The sequence below is a fragment of the Scyliorhinus canicula genome, chromosome 10 (assembly GCF_902713615.1).
Source record: "Scyliorhinus canicula chromosome 10, sScyCan1.1, whole genome shotgun sequence".
Lineage (NCBI taxonomy): Eukaryota > Metazoa > Chordata > Chondrichthyes > Carcharhiniformes > Scyliorhinidae > Scyliorhinus > Scyliorhinus canicula.
In genome coordinates this window covers 121,919,636-121,941,392 of record NC_052155.1, presented here as the reverse complement: position 1 = coordinate 121,941,392, position 21,757 = coordinate 121,919,636, and the positions used below count along the sequence as shown (strand labels likewise).

General features: G+C 46.0%; 1 protein-coding gene across 2 annotated transcripts in view; it reads right to left on the bottom strand.

The window, feature by feature from the left end:
* Nucleotides 1–21,757, bottom strand: part of pkia (cAMP-dependent protein kinase inhibitor alpha) — a 164,507-nt gene that overhangs the window by 19,276 nt on the left and 123,474 nt on the right. Inside the window, exon 1 of one of the 2 annotated variants that reach the window (XM_038809667.1) lies at nt 17,414–17,478. The exons of the other annotated variant lie outside the window; for it this stretch is intronic. Coding sequence (XP_038665595.1) covers nt 17,414–17,464 — 51 coding nt within the window. The 5' untranslated portion in view covers nt 17,465–17,478. Of the gene's footprint in view, nt 1–17,413; nt 17,479–21,757 lie in introns of those variants that run through there. 2 annotated transcript variants of the gene reach the window in all.

Below are 21,757 nucleotides of genomic sequence, written 5' to 3'. Positions count from 1 at the left end.
TTTGAGATGTCATTGAGGATATGAGGTGGCATGGGAGAGTGGATGAGGATTGAGGAGAAATGAGGGTGAAGGGTAGGGAGCCTAACAGCTTTTCAAACAACTCAGACAAAGTCCCAGAGAAATGAGATGGTCTTTTCAACTTGCGTTCCTCGCAACTCACCCAACCCATGCCGTCAATAATGAGTTTCCGGGGTCTAGCATCAATTGTCATTTGTGGAAGAAAGCTTCAAATGGTTTAGAAATACTACCTAATTTCACTCATGATAGTAAATGGCTCTAGACTATGTTTAAAGGACCGAGCTTTAAATAGCTTCAGATCATGACTTCTAAACAAACCTTATCCACTGTTCAAGATTGTTAATGCATCCTCCAGAAATTTGTGATACCCACTATAATGATCCAGGAGACCCAAGAAAGAAAATTCACTTAGATTTATTGTAAACTTAAAAGGTTAAAGGGCTCCCATGGTATGCAACAAACGAGTCCCAGTCGAGGAGTAGCAAGTGACCTGGTCCCGGTTTCAGTCAATATTTAAAGGGTTAAGTGATGAGTCCCAGGCAGGTGAACATCCGGCCACTAGCAGGGAAACACGTAATCTATGAGCCCCATGGGGAGATCTATCAGTGTATCCCCGTGGGCCTAGTGAGGGTTATCACACCCACCTCGTGGGTTAAGGCCCTGGGAAGAGCAAAGATGGGGTCCGATTGAAGTCAGCACTAATTTTAAATGGCTCTGTGGAGTTTGCGTTTCCCATCAGTGTGATTCAGCTCCTGCACCTTTCCCCTCCTGATAAAAATGGTATTGGCTGAAAATGAAAGGGGGATTTCCACATCCAGGTTTACTCCTGTGCTGAATGTCACGGTCGATTCACAACTTAAGCCTGGTCCTGTTCTAAGCCAGTAACCACACAATACTCACTTTCCAGTGAAGCTTGCTGATAGCAATCAGAAGAAGCATGGGCATAGGCTAATATTCTCCTTTCCTGAGTCTGGGGGCTCAGCTCAATTTATCCGCTAGGGTCTGCCTTCCTATTCTTTGTTTTTTCAATGCAAAATCCCATTACTTCTGATCTTAAGGGGGCGGTATTCTCTGATCCTGAGGCTAAGTGTTGACGCCGTCGTAAACGCCATCGCATTTTACGACGGCGTCAACAGGGCCCCAGGATCAGCACTCCTGCGCCTTACAGGGGGCCAGCACGGCACTGGAGTGACTCACGCAGCTCCAGCTGCCGATACCGGTATCAAACAGACGCCGCAGGTCTGCGTATGCACGCCATTTGCCTTCTCCGTGCTGGCCCTGACGCGATGGTGAGCTGGCTTCTTGAACTGTTACATTACATGTTGTGTAGGTACATCCAGTGTACCTACTGTCTGTGCGGAGTCTGCACGTTCTCCCCGTGTGTGCGTGGGTTTCCTCCGGATGCTCCGGTTTCCTCCCACAGTCCAAAGATGTGCAGGTTAGGTGGATTGGCCATGCTAAATTGCCCTTAGTGTCCAAAATTGCCCTTAGTGTTGGGTGGGGTTACTGGGTTGTGGGGATAGGGTGGAGGTGTGCGGTTGGGAAGGGTGCTCTTTCCAAGAGCCGGTGCAGACTCGATGGGCCGAATGGCCTCCTTCTGCACTGTAAAAATTCTATGTAAAAAATTCTATGTAAATTCACAGTGTTTATTGACCCACAAGTTTTTGACCCAACAACAGTGAAGGAACGATGATATATTTCCAAGTCAGGATGATGTGTGACTTGTAGGGGAACCTCCAGGTGGTGATGTTCCCAGGTATCTGCTGCCCTTATCCTTCTAGATAGTAATGGTCGTGGGTTTGTTGGTGCTTATCAAAGGAGCCATGGTGAGTTCCGATAATGCATCTTGTAGATGGCACATACTGCTGCTCCTGTGTGCCGGTGGAAGAGAGGGTGAATCTTTGGTAATAGGGTGCCAATCAAATAGGCTGCTTTGTCCTGAATGGTGTCGAGCTTCTTGAGTATTATTGGAGCTGCACTCATCCAGGCAAGTGGAAAATTTTCCATCATGCTCCTGACTTGTGCCTTGTAGATGGTGGATGGGCTTTGGGGAGTCAGGAAGTGAGTTACTCGCCACAGGTTTCTTAGCCTCTGATCTCCTTTCATAGTTACAGTATATGTATGACTAGTCCAGTTGAGTTTCTGGCCAATGGTATCCCCCAGGAAGTTGGGGGGATTTTGGGCCCACATTAGCCATCAGTGAGAAGGGCGGCATAGGCGGAAGCAGCGAGATTGATTTCTCAGGCCCCTCGCCGACGGCATGATGAGAAATTTGTAGCGAGACTCTCAAGTGCTTCATTCATATTGAATTGAGAGGATGAACTGTGTGGAAATGGCTATTGTGTGATGGGGAGGGAGTCCAAAATGTGCACGCCAGGTGGATTGGCCATGCTAAATTGCCCCTTAGTGTCCAAAAGGTTGGGTTACTAGGTTACAGGGACAGGGTGGAAGAGTGGGCTTAAGTAGGGTACACTTTCCAAGAGCTGGTGCAGACTTGATGGACCGAGTGGCCTCCTTCTGCACTGTAAATTCTATGATTCACTCACTGAAGATTTAAAAAGTAACAAAGCAAGGAGAATAGGCAAAAAGCACCTCCTCCCGCTTTGCATCGAAATCCCACTCTGTTTCAAATTCCCGATACCCACACTCACTCTGGCTGTATCTCACTCAGATTGTGTTCTCTCTCACTGCTCGTGCACATAGCTCACTATCTAGTGATGCCCCATATGCTGAGAGGGCCGAGGGGCAGGCCGCTGTCAGAAATCCTCCTTGTTCACTTTGTTCTCTTCCTTTCAGTTTTTGATTCTGGAAATCATGGAGCCAGTTGAGTTGACAATTCTACTGATTGCGGTTTACCAGCAGTATCAACAATAATGTGCCGCTGCAAGTGGCCAGTAATAGTGCCCTTCAGAGGGGAGAGAGGCTGGACACGTTGCTCTTCTGGGAGCAGGGCCACAGATAGTGGAGCCTCGGAATAGACACTACCAACCAAGGGTATTCTGATATCAAACGTCCTACCTGCAGATGTCAGACTCCAGTGCCAGAAAAGGCTGTGTCTGCCCCAGGGAATGGTGGACCACCTGTGCCAGATGATGTAAAGGTTGGCATCATATGAACTTAGAGGTCACTCACTGTCTATGGCCCTGAAGGTACTGCCGCTCTGTACCTCTATGCCAGTGGCTTGTTTCAAGGCTGCGCGGGTAACTTGTGCGGCATATCCAAGTCAGTCACACAAAAGTGCATAAGGGAAGTCTACTCGTGAGGGCTCCCAAGTGCATAAACTTGGACCAGGACCAGGTGAGCCAGGACACCAGGGGCATGGGTTTCTCCTGCATAATAGGCATGCCCCAGGTACAGGGTGTCATCGATTGCACTCACATGGCGGCATGGGTGCCATTTATGAACCTCATGGGAAACCACTTCCTCAAGGTCCAGCTCTTGTATGACCTCATGATGTGTATCATGCAGGTGTGTGCCACTTTCCTGTGGAGCATCCATGATAGATACATCTTGTGTCGCTCACAGATCCCAGCCATCTTCGGTGGAGAGCAGTGACTGGAGGGATGGTTCCTTGGGGACAGAGGGTGCCCCCTCAGGAGGTGGCCGACGATAGCAGTGTGGAGGCCACAAACACCCATTGAGACTTGCTACAACAAGGCTCAAGCGTCAACGTACGTGCTGGTGGAGCAGGTGATTAGACTGTTCAAGATGCAATTCTGGTGCCTGGACAGGTTTGGGGCAGCCCTCCAGTATAGCCCCTGAGGGTGTCCCGCTTCATTGTGGTCTGCTGCGCTCTGAACAACCTGGCACTGCAGCAGGAGAGCAGCTGCACGAGGTGGAGTTGGAGGAGCATCACATCTCAGATGAGGAGGAGGTCAAGGGTCAATGGTTCGATCATGTTAGAGATGGTCATTACCTGGCACTGGTGTGGTGCAAATGTTACTTGCCACTTGTCAACCCAAACCTGGACATTGTCCGGGCCTTACTGCATTTGGGCATGGACTGCTTCAGTATCTGAGTAGTCACGAATGGTGCTGAACATTGTGAAATCATTAGCAAACATCCCCACTTTTGACCTTATGATGGAAGGAAAGTCATTTGTGAAGCAGCTGAAGATGCTTTGGCTGTAGAACTACCCTGAGGAACTGCTGCAGTGATTGTTAAGAGCCATTTCTGTGCCATGCGAAGGATGAAAGCTGAGAGCCATAGAAAAAAATTGCATGAAAGTGATAGCTAATTCAAGAATGTTGAAAAAGAAGATGGGGTGATAATTAGCAACAGACAGCACAATAAGATTGTTGAGGAGGGTGATAATGACGGCAGATTTGAAAAGAGAATAATACTCGTTGAGAGGTAACCACTGGCAATGGGAGATAACCGATGGACAAAGAGGAGAGGTGAGTGAAACAGACTTGAGTGGGAAAGTGGTCAAGGGAGCAGGAGTTAAGCTTCATGGACACATAGATTTTATGGAGACAAGGGGAAGAGGGAGAACAGAGCGACACTGTCTCCAGGCTAAAATTGACAGAGGATTTTTCATGAATTAGTTGTGGAGACCAATGAATAGATAAAGAGGCAGTAGAATGAATGGTCTTAAACATGCTGAAATACATGAACTCTTCATTGCATTAGGGGTGAGAGCGAAGGAACCAAGAGAGAAAAGTTTAAGAAGGCAGTCAGTATCTGAAAGATGGTTATCTTTGCATCTTCAGAATGTAGTGGTTAGTTTTAGCAGCGAGGGTGAGGCCTGTTGATATTTGCTGCAGTCAGGATAGCTGCTGCTGAATGGCTAAGCTCATTGTACATAAGGTTTACTCAGTTTACATTTACATAGTTTGAGGGAGTTGAAATGGAACCATGAAAGGTGGAACAGGAAACGGTTAAGTTTACTTTCAAAATAGAGGTGAAGCACTGCGATGGACAGAGGCACCAGGATTAGGAGGTTGGAGGTTAGAAGTGTTGGTAAAAGGAAGTGGAATTATTTTCCCGTGCACTAATGTTGAAAAAGGATAGAGGGAAGAGAAGAATGAGGCATACAAGGAAATGTTTGGAGATAGTCTTGCTGGTGATTGATGTGACAGGAATAGAAAAAGTATTGTCGATGGTGTGTTTGAGGAGATGGTTATGAAATTTATGTGTAGGGAATGGTTTAGAGAAGACTGGAGAGCAGTGAATTCAAAGACAAGCAGCCAAGGAAAACTATGATAATAATTAAGATCTTGATAAATACATGTGCAAGTTGTTTCACTTGAAACACAAACTGCACTACATTTATGCACTGAGTAAAGGAACAATCAGTAAAGCATGGGAAACACAGAACCGGAAGATCCCAGATTCAACTCAGTGTCTCAGACAGCACACTCGTGATGCAATTGGCTTCAGTAATCTTGGGATGATGGTGGGCTGAAGAAAACATAGATTTTCTTCAGCGATCCAGATCCTTTATTTAAACCTGTCGCCTATTTTCCAAGGATCTACTTCCCTCTGTTCCCCGCCCGCTCATATATCTGTCTAGATGCATCTTAAATGATGCTATCGTGCCCGCCTCTACCACCTCCGCTGGCAAAGCGTTCCAAGCACCCACCACCCTCTGCGTAAAAAACTTTCCACGCACATCTCCCTTAAACTTTCCCCCTCTCACCTTGAAATTGTGACCCCTTGTAATTGACACCCCCACTCTTGAAACAAGGCTTGTTGCTATCAACCCTGTCCATACCTCTCATAATTTTGTAGACCTCAATCAGGTCCCCCCTCAACCTCCGTCTTTCCTAATCTACTCAACCTTTCTTCAAAGCTAGCACCCTCCATACCTGGCAACATAAGACCATAAGACCATAAGACATAGGAGCGGAAGTAAGGCCATTCGGCCCATCGAGTCCACTCCACCATTCAATCATGGTTGATTTCAACTCCATTTACCCGCTCTCTCCCCATAGCCCTTAATTCCTCGAGAAATCAAGAATTTATCAATTTCTGTCTTAAAGACACTCAACGTCCCGGCCTCCACCGCCCTCTGTGGCAATGAATTCCACAGACCTACCACTCTCTGGCTGAAGAAATTTCTCCTCATCTCTGTTCTAAAGTGACTCCCTTTTATTCTAAGGCTGTGCCCCCGCGTCCTAGTCTCCCCTGCCAATGGAAACAACTTCCCTACGTCCATCCTATCCAAGCCATTCATTATCTTGTAAGTTTCTATTAGATCTCCCCTCAACCTCCTAAACTCCAATGAATATAATCCCACGATCCTCAGACGTTCATCGTATGTTAGGCTACCATTCCTGGGATCATCCGTGTGAATCTCCGCTGGACCCGCTCCAGTGCCAGTATGTCCTTCCTGAGGTGTGGGGCCCAAAATTGCTCACAGTATTCTAAATGGGGCCTAACTAGTGCTTTATAAAGCCTCAGAAGTACATCCCTGCTTTTATATTCCAAGCCTCTTGAGATAAATGACAACATTACATTTGCTTTCTTAATTACGGACTCAACCTGCAAGTTTACCTTTAGAGAATCCTGGACTAGGACTCCCAAGTCCCTTTGCACTTTAGCATTATGAATTTTGTCACCGTTTAGAAAATAGTCCATGCCTCTATTCTTTTTTCCAAAGTGCAAGACCTCGCACTTGCCCACGTTGAATTTCATCAGCCACTTCTTGGACCATTCTCCTAAACTGTCTAAATCTTTCTGCAGCCTCCCCACCTCCTCAATACTACCTGCCCCTCCACCTATCTTTGTATCATCGGCAAACTTGGCCAGAATGCCCCCAGCCCGTCATCTAGATCGTTAATATATAAAGAGAACAGCTGTGGCCCCAACACTGAACCCTGCGGGACACCACTTGTCACCGGTTGCCATTCTGAAAAAGAACCTTTTATCCCAACTCTCTGCCTTCTGTCTGACAGCCAATCGTCAATCCATGTTAGTACCTTGCCTCGAATACCATGGGCCCTTATTTTACTCAGCAGTCTCCCGTGAGGCACCTTGTCAAAGGCCTTTTGGAAGTCAAGATAGATAACATCCATTGGCTCTCCTTGGTCTAACCTATTTGTTATCTCTTCAAAGAACTCTAACAGGTTTGTCAGGCACGACCTCCCCTTACTAAATCCACGCTGACTTGTCCTAATCCGACCCTGCACTTCCAGGAATTTAGAAATCTCATCCTTAACGATGGATTCTAGAATTTTGCCAACAACCGAGGTTAGGCTAATTGGCCTATAATTTTCCATCCTTTTTCTTGTTGCCTTCTTGAACAGGGGGGTTACAACAGCGATTTTCCAATCCTCTGGGACTTTCCCTGATTCCAGTGACTTTTGAAAGATCATAACTAACGCCTCCACTATTTCTTCAGCTATCTCCTTTAGAACTCTAGGATGTAGCCCATCTGGGCCCGGAGATTTATCAATTTTCAGACCTTTTTGTTTCTCTAGCACTTTCTCCTTTGTGATGGCAACCATATTCAACTCTGCCCCCTGACTTTCCTGAATTGTTGGGATATTACTCATGTCTTCTACTGTGAAGACTGACGCAAAGTACTTATTAAGTTCCTCAGCTATTTCCTTGTCTCCCATCACTAGATTACCAGCGTCATTTTGGAGCGGCCCAATGTCTACTTTTGCCTCCCGTTTGTTTTTAATGTATTTAAAGAAACTTTTACTATCATTCCTAATGCTACTGGCTAGCCTACCTTCATATTTGATCCTCTCCTTCCTTATTTCTCTCTTTGTTATCCTGTTTGTTTTTGTAGCCTTCCCAATCTTCTGACTTCCCACTACTCTTTGCCACATTATAGGCTCTCTCTTTTGCCTTGATGCATTCCCTGACTTCCTTTGTCAGCCATGGCTGCCTAATCCTCCCTCTGATAACCTTTCTTTTCTTTGGGATGAACCTCTGCACTGTGTCCTCAATTACTCCCAGAAGCTCCTGCCATTGCTGTTCTACTGTCTTTCCCACTAGGCTCTGCTTCCAGTCGATTTTCGTCAGTTCCTCCCTCATGCGCCTGTAATTACCTTTATTTAACTGTAAAACCTTTACATCTGATTCTACCTTCCTTCTTTCAAATTGCAGACTGAATTCTACCATATTATGATCACTGCTTCCTAAGTGTTCCCTTACTTTAAGATCTTTTATCAATTCTGGCTCATTACATAACACTAAGTCCAGAATAGCCTGTTCCCTCGTGGGCTCCATCACAAGCTGTTCCAAAAAGCCATCCTGTAAACATTCAATGAATTCCCTTTCTTTGGGTCCACTGGCAACATTATTTACCCAGTCCACCTGCATATTGAAGTCCCCCATGATCACTGTGACCTTGCCTTTCTGACATGCCCTTTCTATTTCGTGGTGCATTTTGTGCCCCTGGTCCTGACCACTGTCAGGAGGCCTGTACATAACTCCCATTATGGTTTTTTTGCCTTTGTGGTTCCTCAACTCTACCCATACAGACTCCACATCGTCTGACCCTATGTCGTTTAGTGCTATTGATTTAATTTCATTTCTAATTAACAAGGCAACCCCGCCCCCTCTACCCACCTCTCTGTCTTTTCAATAGGTTGTAAATCCCTGGATGTTTAACTGCCAGTCCTGAACCCCCTGCAACCACGTCTCTGTGATGCCTACCACATCATACCTGCCAGTCACAATCTGGGCCACAAGCTCATCTACCTTGTTCCGTACACTGCGGGCATTTAAATATAGCACCTTTAATTCCCTATTGACTGTCCCTTTTTGTTTTCTTAGTGTGGTGGACCTTGGTTTACTGAGCCTTTCCATACACTGTGTCATATTCTGTGAGATGGGGACTATCGTAACCTCTCCTGAGCTCTGTCTTTTCGTGATTTTTTGTAATCCTAAGCAGCTACGCTTCCCACTGATTCCTTCACCTCTTGGTTCCCTGACTTTCCCTTCCCCCCAAATCTCTAGTTTAAAGTCCTATTGACCACCCTATTTACTCTTTTCGCCAGAACACTGGTCCCAGCTCGGTTCAGGTGGAGACCATCCCAACGGTATAGGTCCCCCCTGTCCCAAAACTGATGCCAGTGTCCCATGAAATGGAACCCCTCTTTCCCACACCACTCTTTCAGCCACGTGTTAACTTCCCTTATTCTTGCCTCCCTATGCCAATTTGCACGTGGCTCGGGCAGTAATCCGGAGATTATGACCCTTGAGGACCTGTTTTTAAATTTGAATCCTAGCTCTTTATAATCTCTAAACAGGTCCTCTTTCCTAGACTTGCCTATGTTGTTGGTACCGACATGGACCACAACAACATCCTGGTGAACCTCCTCTGCACCCTCTCTAAAGCATCCACATCCTTCTGGTAATGTGGCGACCAGAACTGCACGCAGTATTCCAAATGTGGCCTAACCAAAGTCCTATACAACTGTAACATGACCTGCCGACTCTTGTACTCGATACCCCGTCTGATGAAGGCAAGCATGCTATATGCCTTCTTGACCACTCTATGAGTCGATGAGTTGAGGCAGGGGCAGATCTTGCAATGTTTTCGTGAAGGTATGGATGTTTGGTCAGACGGGCATCTCGGTCAATGATGACACTAAAGTTATGGACAGTATGGCTTAGCTTCAGGCGTTTGCAAGCGAAAGTTTGTAGCAGGGGCTGAAGACTTCACTCTTCCCAATATTCAATGAGAGAAAATTTCTGCTCATCCAGTATTGGATGTCAGATAAGCTGTATGATATTTTAGTGATGGGGAGGAGTTGAGAGAGAGGGTGGTGCGGTAGAGCTAGATGCTGTCAACTTACATGTGAAAACGTGATGCGGTGAATCAGTTATGGCTTCTGTTGCCATTGGTCACCTTGTGACTCCAATCAAAATTACATGTGAAGAATAGAACTTGGCTACATTTGTGGTACCATAATTATTGAATATAGAACAGTACAGCACAGAACAGGCCCTTTGGCCCTCGATGTTGTGCCGAGCAATGATCACCCCACTCAAGCCAATGCATCCACCCTACACCAGTAACCCCCCCATTAACCTTATTTTTTTAGGACACTAAGGGCAATTTAGCATGGCCAATCCACCTAACCCGCACATCTTTGGACTGTGGGAGGGAACCGGAGTACCCGGAGGAAACCCAAGCACACACGGGGAGGACGTGCAGACTCCGCACAGACAGTGACCCAGCCGGGAACTGAACCTGGGACCCTGGAGCTGTGAAGCATTTATGCTAACCACCATGCTACCGTGCTGCCCAATAGTGTGCTGTCATTCATTGTCAAACCATCTACTTGTGTGCTGTAGGAAAGAGCAGCCATTACGTGCTATTTCTCTTGATTACAACTTAGTTGTATATGCAGAATATATGGAAATAATTGTTTATGCCAACCTCCATTAGGTATATTTCTCTAAATTGATTGCATTCATGAACCTCACAGCAAAGAGCATGAGAGTTTTGTGGAGACATCAGTCTTTGGTGAGGAGATCCTGCTAAAAATATCAGAATGCTGTAGCAGCTTTTTAACCAGCAGAGGGGGATCTTTATTGGTTATTTAGGTGCTCCAGTGCCAATAAAAAAGACAGTAGAACTTAATTTTGGCAGGAGCACAGAACAGGACATAGTGAATTGATTGGTCATTTTTTTTGAATGGACCCTAACATGAGTCAACACTAACCTCACCGACCTTTTATGCAGGACGCCTGGGACCCCATCTGACAAAATGAAACATAAAATAGAAGGCAAACTTATGAAACAAAACCAATGTTGATGAGGCAGATCAAGCTGGAAGAGCTATTAATGAAGGTCTCCCAGCCGAGTATATTGACACGCTGCACCCTGTAGCATATCTGAAAACCAATAATACCTGAATACCTAAACGCAATGGGCCCCAAGGGTTTTGGATAGAGGGCACTCAACCCTAGAATATTGTGTGCACTTTTGGTCTCCTTTTCTGAGGAAGGATGTTCTTGCTCTCGAGGGAGTGTAGCAAAGATTTACTAGACTGATTTCAGGGATGGGGGGGAGAACTATCATATGAGCAGATATTTACTAGGTTAGGATTGTTCTCGCTGGAGTTCAGAATGAGGGGGGATCTCATAGAGACTTATAAAATTCTAACAGGACTAGACAGGGTAGATGCAGGGAAGGTGTTTCCGATGGTGGCTGTGTCACAAACCAGGGGTCTGAGAATTCAGGATAAACCATTTTGAACAGAGATGAGGAACTATTTCTTCACCTAAAGAGTGGTGAGCCTGTGGATTTCATTACCACAGGAAGTAGTTGATGCTAAAACAAAGAGGCGGCTAGATATAGCACTTGGGGTGAATGGGATCAAAGGTTATGGGGAGAGCGCAGGATTAGGCTATTGAGTTGGATGATCAGTCATGATCGTGATAAATGGCGGAGCAGGCTCGATGGGCCAAAAGGCCTCCTCTTGCTCCTATCTTCTATGTATCTATGTACCTCATATATCTGACTACTTTAGTTCACTAATGCAACCCAATAATTATTTTGTGAGATACAAATCATAATCTGAAAGAGTTTATCCATTTTGGTGAAGACAGTGCATGCCCTACAATCCTAGTTCATGGCACTCATCCACAGGGGGGATGGGGAAAAGGTAGAGAGTGGTGTGATGAGGGGAATTATAACATTGAATGTCACACTGGAAACAGGCAGATTAGTGATGTACTCCATGATTTTTCCTTTGGAACCTGACAATGTTATTATAACCAGTTCTTCTGAGCAAAGACACCAAAGGTTGATGCGGTCTTTCTTTAGATAGGCATATCACACTCCAATCCTGTGACCGATTGTGATTTTTTTTCTCAGGACTGAGCGGGAAGCTACTGTGATTTGCCTTCTCAGCTGAAGCAAGTCAGAAGAGGATTGGGATGTGAATAAATAAAGTAAGCTTTTTAATTTCCTTTGTTGAGTGGAAAGGAACAGCTCCACCTGCTGGGAAGTGGACCAAAATTGGTGCCAAATGGGTCAGAAAAAAACTAGTTTGCTCAGGACATCCACTGGGAGTTAAGGTGACCAACCTAGATCTGCAATCGCTATGGAGGAGCCTGGCTCCAAACTCATATCCACTGAACTTCCTTCATGGTCCCACCTATGCTATTAAGTTGTAAGCAGCTGGTGGAATTTGAATTCAGTTAATAAGCCTGAAATATAAAGCTAGTCTCAGTAATGGTGACCATGAAACTTCTATCATCGATTGTGGTAAAAATCCACCTGGTTGACTAATATCCTTTGGGGAAGTCAATTGCTGCCCTTCGCTAGTCTGGCCTGCATGGGACTCCAGACGCACACTGCTCAATTAGATGGTAGGCAGAGCATCGTTTTGGACTGATGGTAGCATCCTCTGGGTGGAAAATACCCTTGTGTAGCTACTGCACTGTAATAGCATGAAATAGCTTGTTTAACCCATTGTTCAAATCGTTCGCCTTTCCAGAGTAATTTGAGGTAAACCAGGCATTTTTCAGGTCTGAAAGTGGGGCTTTTGGTCCATTTGCGAGCTTGCGTGATACAATTTGAACAACAGGTTAAACAAGCCCCTTCAGTCTGCAACTGTGCCATGGCTGTGTGAATGGTATTTTCCATTAACAGCTTCCTGCTGTCAGTCAAAAATAAAATTCTGCCCACACACGAACTGAGCAATGTCATGTATGAATTTCAGTGCCAGTGTAATGCCAGGTACATAGGCTGTACATCCGCATGATTGGTGCAAGGCAAAAGTCTCAGCAATGGTGTTTCCCTTTTCAGCGATATTGAATGTAAATTCTCCAGCTGCAATGATAATAATAATATTTATTATTGTCTGACAAGTAGGCTTAAATTAACACTGCAATGACGTTATTGTTAAAATCCCCTAGTTGCCACATTCCGGCGCCTGTTCAGGTTCACTGAGAGAGAATTTAGAATGTCCAATTCACCTAACAAGCCCATCTTTCAGGACTTGTGGGGAGGAAATGGGAGCACCCAAAGAAACCCACGCAGACTCAGGGAAATGTGCAGACTCCGCACAGACAGTGACCCAAGCCGAGAATTGAACCTGGGACCCTGGTGCTGTGAGGCAACAGTGCTAAGCACTGTGCTACCATGCCGATGGAAGGTCAGAGTTGGAGAGGGGCAGAGAATTAAAATATCAAGTAACCAGATGCTCAAGGTCACATTTGAAAACCACAAAGCAGTCACTCAGCCTGCATTTGGTCACCCAAAATGCAGAGGAAATTGCACTGTGAGCACTGTGAGCAGTGAATGCAGTACACTGTTTGATCTGGAAGGAGTTTTTGGGGCCCTGGACAGTGGGAAGGGAGGAGGAATAAGGGCAGGTGTTGCATCTCCTCCACTTGCATGACAAGGTGCCATAGAAGGGGTTGGTGGTGATGGGGGAATAGGGTGTTGTGAAGCGATTTGTTCCTCTTCAATGCTGAAAGAGATGGGGACATATTGAAGTACCGATAAGGAAGGTGGTATTGTCAGAGCAGATCCAATTAAGGCAGAAAAGCTGGGAGAATGGAATAGTGTCTTTGCAGGAAGTGGAATGAGAACTGCAGTAGAAATCACTGAACTTATATAGGATATTGGTCAACAGCCTATCTCTAGAAATAAAGATAGAGGGGTTGAGGCAACCAACAGTCGGAACTAGACCACGTGAATGCAAGGAAGATGTGGAAATGTATGCAAAGTTAATTGCATTTTCCAGTTCCAAGTGAGAGCAGGAAATTGAACTGCTGCAGTATATATCAATATATCAGAAAAAAGAGGCAAGGGAGAGGACCTAGGTAGGACTCGAATAAAGAATGCTTCACATATTACACAAAAAGACAGGCATAGCAAGGACACATAAGGATTCCCATGGCAACACATTTTATTCGGAGGAAGTGAGTGGAGTCAAAGCAAAAGCTGTTCAATGTGAGGACAAGTTTAGTCAGGCAGAGGGAGGTGGTAGTGGATGAGGTGGCGTTAAGAGTCACATATGAGAAGAGACTGGACATGTGGAGAAACTGAATCAAAACAGGAAGAAATCAAGAAACTGGGGAATCTGCATAAAATATGGGGTTGGCCTCAATTGGAGTATTGTGTCCACTTCTGAGCACCACACTTTAGGAAGATGTGAAGGCATTATTAGAAAGGGCGCAGAAAATGATTTACAGAAATTACTCCAGCGATAAGGGACCAAGTTATTTTGATAAATTGGAGAAACTGGGGCTGTTCTACTTAGAGAAGACGGAGCAAAGATTTGACAACGGTGTTCAAAATCATGAGGGGTCAAGGGCAAGTAGATAAGGGGAAACTGATTCCTTTGGTGGAAGGGTCAGACACTCGAGGATTTAAGGTGGGTGTAAAAAGAACCAACTTGGCTGGAAAAGCTTTTCTTTTGCAGCAAGTACTCAGGGTCTGGATTGCTTTGCTTACAACTGTGATGGAAGCAGATTAAACTGGGGCTTTCAAAAGGGAATTGAGTAATCATCTGACCAGAAAGAAATATACTGGGCAAAAGAGAAAAGGTGGGAGAATTGGATGAGCTGAGTTGCCTCCTTCTATGATGCAACCATTCTGTGATTGATGCAAGGCAAATGGAATTGGGACAAAAATGAATAAAAGTTGCAGGAGAAGGAGTTGCAAATGGGAAACGGCAGATTCATCACCAACGAGTTCCAGCTGAGAAATTAGGTCAGTGGTTATGGACTCAAAATAAAGTTCAACAATTTCAGATCATAGTCTCTTTAGTTTCTTTACTTCTCCCATTTCCATTCTCTTTTGCAACGCATATTACCCGTTTAGCCATTTAATCGCCCCTATTTTCCACCCTATCACAGAGCTTCCTTTTGTTTATTTCCCCATTCCCCCCTTTCCCTGCTTCTGTACTTGCTTAAAACCTGCTAAATCTCTTAACGTTTCCATTTCTGATGAATCGTCATGAAGCTGAAACGTTAACAACCCTTCTCCCTCCCATAACTGCTACCTAACCTGCTAAATATTTCCGCAATTTTCTGTTTTTACTTCACATTTCCAGCATCTAAAGTATTTGCCTATGTTTCAGCGTTAAAATTTCATTCTGCTGATATTCTCCTTGGGGCGGTGTACATCAAGCATTCATAACTGTTACAGGGATTTATAGTGCACACAATGATTCTTGTCTGACTAATATAAAGTACAAGATTTCCAATTCTCAAATGTCTCTCTACCTCCTTGAAATTCAAGCCTGTACTTTATAGAATCATAGAATAGTACAGTACGGAAGGAGCCACGTTTCCCATCAAGTTTTTGCCGACGCTTTCTTTTTAAAAAAAATTTAGAGTACCCAATAATTTTTTCCCAATTAAGGGTCAATTTAACATCGCCAATCCACCTAACCTGCCCATCTTTGGGTTGTGGGGGTGAAACCCACGCAGACATGGGGAGAATATGCAAACTCCACACAGACAGTGACCCAGGGCCGTGCTTCGAACCCGGGTCCTCAGCGCTGCAGTCCCAGTGCTAACCACTGTGCCACATGCTGCCCTTTGCTGACTCTTTCAAGGGGCAATCCAGTTAGTCCCAGTTAGTCCCACTCTCACATTCATTCCCCATATCCCTGATTTGTTGCTCCTTCAAATATTTATCCAATTCACTTTTGCAGGCTACTGTTGAATCTGTACCCACTATCCTAGTTAAGTCCGACTCCTCACTGCTGATTCCATAATTCTCCTCATACAGCCTCTGGTTCTTTTGGCAATCACATTAAGTCTGTGTGCTCTGATTATTGATCATAGTCATTGGAAACAGTTTCTCTTTGTTTATCGTATCTGAGGACGCGATTTAATGGAAATGAAACAGAATCCCATGCCGGGTGCATTTAGCCGGTTGTTTCCTGACGTTGGCAGCACCGAGGATGCCCACACTATTAAACGGGAACTCGCGTCATTTCTAGGTCTCGGTGAAGAACGCCCCAGTGAGGCCACGCTTTCCTGCACTAATGAGCTCAGCTCGCTCATGCAGGAAGCAATCGCGGCACCATTTTGAGACCCTCCCCCCTCCACACCACAGCCTCTGGACCTTCCCCAACACCCCAGCTTACCAATGAGGGGGTCCCCGAGCACCACCTCCCTCCCTCCCCCCCCACTCCACACACACACACACACACCTCATAAGGACAAGGAACCTCTGCTCTAATCCCCAGCTCAGGCAAAACGCCACCTGAGCACCTTGGCACTGCCAGCCTGGCACTCTGGCAGTGCCCTGCCTGCCTGGTAGTGCCACCTGGGCACTTGTTAGATCTGGTTAGATCCCACAAGTCTGGCAAATCTCGTGAGAGGCCTCTCGTGAGATTTACTGGTTTCGCCGCGTCCTGAGTCAAGCATGACGAGGCCAATAGATTGCACCCATAATAGTTCATGATTTTAAACAACTGGATCAAATCTCCTCCTAGCCTTCTCGGTTCAAGGGAGAACACCTTCAGCCTCTCCAGTCTATCCACATAAATGTAATTCCTCATCCCTGGAAGGACTCCACTAAATCACTCTGTGCCCATTCCAAAGACTTCACATCTTTCCTAAAGTCTAATGCCCATTACTGGAAACAATACTGCAGCTGAACTAGCACATTATATTGGTTTAGCATAACCTCCTGGCATTTGTACTCTATGTTGAGCTGGCACAACTGATCCTGTGTTGAATCTCCTCATCAATGTTGGCCTTTTGATAAAGGTAGCTGCCAAGCTATGGGAAATGCTCAACATATTCCACAGTCTCCCCATCAGAATATATGGGAAGTGGAATGTTTGGCTGACCAGGTGTGGGCTGATGTGAGCTTTGTTTTGGCAACGTTCAAGGACAGGTCAAGCCCGTTGTATGCAGTATTGCCAAAAATCATCACATACTATCCATGTAGGCTGCCTTCCCTTTTTGTTTAAGCTATGAAAGGCCATTAATTAAGTCAACCTCAATTTTTCACCCCAGAAATTCATGCTATACCTACCTCACACTGTAAGTTGCCACATAGGACCAAGCAGGCAATATGGGCTGTGTTTCAAAGCTGTGTGGTAATTTAAGACATACCCACACATTGCAGATTTCACATGGAATGGCGATAGACAAACAGAAATAGATCCTCTAGCAAAAAGAATGAAGTACAAAACTGCTCTCAAGCTAAAAGTCATAATGTTAACTCATCAAATAACCGTTAGAAAATTCAGCGTTCGTGAAAAACTGGTGCTAGAATGAAAGAAGGAATCTTCCCTAAGTAGACCACCAGGGCCAAATGCACCATGAGATTGTCACCCAGTGCCTCTCAATTTAAGTAGGCTGCCAAGGAGCACTTAATTATCACACTTGAAGATCGGATACTTTGGCACAATACCAGGGGAGATGGGAAGAAAGCAGATAACTGCCCAAAAAAAAGCAGGGACAGAAAAAAAATGTGATGTACAATGAGGTAATGAAATGGTACCTGAGTCTTCTCAGCCTCAGGATTCAGTGTGCAAGGGGTGTTTTCTGTCATTACTGCGACTCTGAGCTCCTCTATTGCACACTAAGCGATATCAGTGATTGCCAAGTTTGTTATCAGTGCTTTGTTGCAGTTGCTAGGGAACACCATAGCAACTTACAGTTACATCTGCATAAGCACAAAGATGGCATGTTCCATTATAAATATTGGCTGGTATCACAGTTGACGCTATACTGAGATAATGGGGTAGAAATTGGTATGCACTGCAATCAGTTGTTGGGCATAAAGTAGTGAATAGCATACCAATTTAGCAGTGGGGATGGTCTGCATTTGTGTTGGTATAGGTCCTATAGTTAAAGATTTGGAATTCCCATGGGCGCGATTTAACAAAAAAAGTTCAGTTTTGGTCGTCAATAGTGGGGTGTTTCTCGAAGCTCGCCACACCAAGAATGACCCCCCCTATCAAATGTGACTTTGCTCCTTTTTAGGTGGACCTCTGGGAACACCCCACCAAGGCCGCACTTCCTTCACTTTTAAATGCCGCCCAATCTCTCGATCCCCTCACTGCGGGGACCCCCCCAATGCCCCAACTTACCGATAAGGGGGTCCTTGAGCCCTCCCTCACCCCACCCCAGAAGGGCAAGGCACCCCTGGGCCAGATCCCCGCGGGGTGCGCATAGCACTGCCAGCCTCACAATGCCCCTGCAGCTTGGTTGTTCCACCTGGGCACCCTGGCAGTGGTGCCAGGGTACCATCCCACCCAGATCCTGACCACCTGACGCTTCGGATCGCCTGGGAGACCGCCCCCCCTCCAAGCGCCATTATGCCTGGTCCACCTTTGTAGAAACGGTTCCAGTGAAGATGTTCAGGGTAGGTGGATTGGCTAAATTGCCCCTTAATTGGAAAAAAGTTATTTGGGTACTCTATATAAAAGGATTTTTTTTTAACCAGATGTAACTCGGGTCAAACGGTAAAAACTGGCACCACCTTTTCCAGAGCTGGTGTGTAAGCGATACCTCCTTAAGGGACAGGATGGTATTACCAAGAAAGGTCTTTATCATTGGCTCATTGGAGGAAAAATGGTTTTGCTGTTTTTCTTTAATATATATATATTATAGAGAGAGTACCCAAATCATTTTTTCCAATTAAGGGGCAATTTAGCGTGGCCAATCCACCTAGCCTGCACATCTTTGGATTGTGGGGGCGAAATTCCACACGGACAGTGACCCAGAGCCAGGATCAAACCTGGGACCTCGGCATCGTGAGACAGCAGTGCTGTCTTCTGCTGTTTCTATACTTGTTATATAATGACTGCAGAATGATTGCAGTTAGTGAGGTTATGATCTTGTGCCAACCCCTCAGCACCTTCTTTGTGAGATGGCTTTTTTGGATGAGCTTCTTAACTAAGCACCAGCAGCCATTGCACAGTAAGAGTGCTGAGAGTGAAAGGTTACATTAACCATCTCTTGCGCTTTGGTTTCTGTATCAATTTGCTTCATTGCAGTCACAGTAGTTTCACTTTCAGGTAACCTCGAAATGCAAACCATGTGAAAATCATGAAAAAATATTAAATCCTGTATATTCATCAGATTCCACAGCTTGAAATAAACTGTCCCAAACGCAGCCAGGGCCCTACCGTTTACCGTTTGCAGCCAATCCTTTGTTTACAGAATAACTCATTTTTCTCAAATTAAATATTTCTAATCAACTTTCATTCAGAAAGTTTCTCATAACCTGACCATTAAGCTCGTCCTGGAAAACTCAGGTATTTTACCCAAAAGCTACGAAAATGACTTGGGGCTGATTTCAAGCCCGCTTGGAGAGCGAATGGAGAACCAAATGCACTCACTAGCCTCTGTTTTAAGCTTGGCACATTTTAACGCCGGTCTAAATTTAAATGGTGCCAATGGACAGAGCTGAAACTTGCTGGTAAAGATTGGGCAATCAACAGGCAGACACCAGCTTCTAGTTAAGTGGCAGAGAGATTGTTTCAGGGGGATCCTGCAGGGGGCAGGTGGGTGGGCAGTTGAGCAGAGGGGCATGACTTCTTCTGTGGAAGAGCACACTTTCTACTTTTGGCTGCACAAAGGGCCACTTGGTCCTTTCGAACAGCTGATCGGCTTGGCAGAGTAACCACACTGGGTTACCAGCTCGGGGTCACCTTCTCATCGGAGTCCCTAACTCTGTTGAATACCGTCTCATTGTAGCCCCTCATTTTTTAGTACAGTAACTCTTTTGCAGACGACCTGATTCCAAGAGTACCTCCCCTGTGGAATGTCCTCACTTAGTTCCTCCTTCAGTGCCCTCGTCACCACAGAATGCCATCCTCTCAAATCGTGCAGCAGCTGCACATTGAAACCCACATCTCACGTTCACAATTATGCATTACTGAAATCCTAACAATATCACTGTGAGAGAATGAAAATCATCTGATAAAACCACAGGATTGTTGCTATTGAGAAAACAAGGTTAAAAACCACCAGCAATATTGCAACATGTACAAAATAAATAAATTAGAAAGTATTGGTTAGCTGATAACAAATTGTGTTTTAAAAATCTGACAATTAAAGCAAGATGAAAACGTTGAGGGTACGAAGGAGTCCCATAGCTGCGAGATCTTGGGAGAGCATGGGCGGGATTCTCTGAACCCCCGCTGGGTCGGAGAATCGCCGTGGGTCGGCGTAAATCCCGCCCCCGGCCTCCTCCAAATTTTCCAGTCCCCCCAAAAATCCACCCGCCGTGAATCGTGCCGCCCGCCTTGGAGAATGGCGGGGACCGGCGCGACTCAATGGGCCATGGGGCTGCCCGAACTCTCCGTCCCGGGATGGGCCGAAGTCCCGCCTGTTTTTTGCCAGTCCCGCCGGCATAAATTGCAGTAGGTCCCTTACCGGCTGGATCTGGCGGCGCGGGCGGTTTCCGGGGTTCTTGGGGGGGTGCGGGGTGATCTGGCCCCAGATGGTGCCCCTACGGTGGCCTGGCCCATGATTGGGGCCCACCGATCCGCTGGCGGGCCTGTGCAGTGGTGGCACTCTATTGTTCCGCACCGGCGGCTGTCGCAGTCCGCCATTGCCGGTGCGGAAACGAAGCCCTCTGCGCATGCGCGGGGATGATGCCAGCACACGCTAGTGCTGCTGGCTGGCGGAGGCCCTTCGGCGCTGGTTGACGTGACGCCAAGCACCTTTCCCGCAGGCCGGAGGGGTGAAAACCACTCCGGGGCGGGCCTTGCCCCTGGAGGTGCGGAGGATTCCGCACATTTGGAGCAGCCCGACGCCGGAGCGGTTCACGCCACTTCGTCCCACCGGAGTTACTCGCCCCGCCGATTTCGGCAGAATCCCGCCCCATGTGTCACATATCTTTCACCAGCAGAATTTTCCATTCCCCCTAAAGTCAATGGACTTTTGAATGGCTCACCATAAAATTCAGCCCAAAGTGTTTTCACTGCATGGACACACTGCAAAAAAGGAGGAGCAGCTTGTAAACTGGCCTTTTCATAGCTTTACAGGAACAAGAATGGAGAGTTGAAAGGAGCAGTAACACAGCTTTTTTAATATTCATTTGTAGGCCAACATTTATTACTGATCTGTAAATACCCTTGATAAAGCGATGGCGATTCTGAATTGTGTGGTCACAATGGAGTATGGGAGTTAGTGTAGCAAAGATATAGAATTCCAGGATTTGGACCCAGTGACAATAAAGGAATAGTAATGTCATTCCAAGACAGGAACATGTGACTTAGAGGGGAACTTGCAAGCGATGGTGTTCCCATGTACCTGTTGGCCTTGTCTTTCTAGGTAGTAGAGGTTGTGGGTTTGGAAGGTTTTGTCGAAGAAGGCTTGGTGAGTTCCTGCAGTGCATCTTGTGTAGATGGTACACACTGCTGCCACTGTGTCATCAGTAGTGGGAGTGAATGGTTAAGGTGGTGGATGGGGTGATAATCAAGTGAGCTGACTTGTTCTGGGAGGTGTTAAGCTTCTTAAATGTTTTTGGAGCTGCACTTATCCAGGCAAGTCATAAGTATTCCATCACACACCCGACTTACGCCTTGTATATATATGGTGGACAGGCTTCGGGGAGTCAGAAGGTGAAATACTTGGAACAGAGTTCCTAGCTTTTGCCTTGCCCTTGTAGCCACAGTATTCAGATGGCCGGTGCAGTTCAGTTTCTGGTCAATGCTAGATCCCAATTTGTTGATGGTGAGTAATTCAGTGATGGAAATGCACAAGAATGTCAGGGGAGAGGGTTAGATTCTCTCTTACTGGGGATGGAGATTGCCTAGCACTAGTTTAACATCTCTTTTTCATGAAGAGGTACTCACAGAGATCTGCCATCAGTTGTAGGCAGATCTGC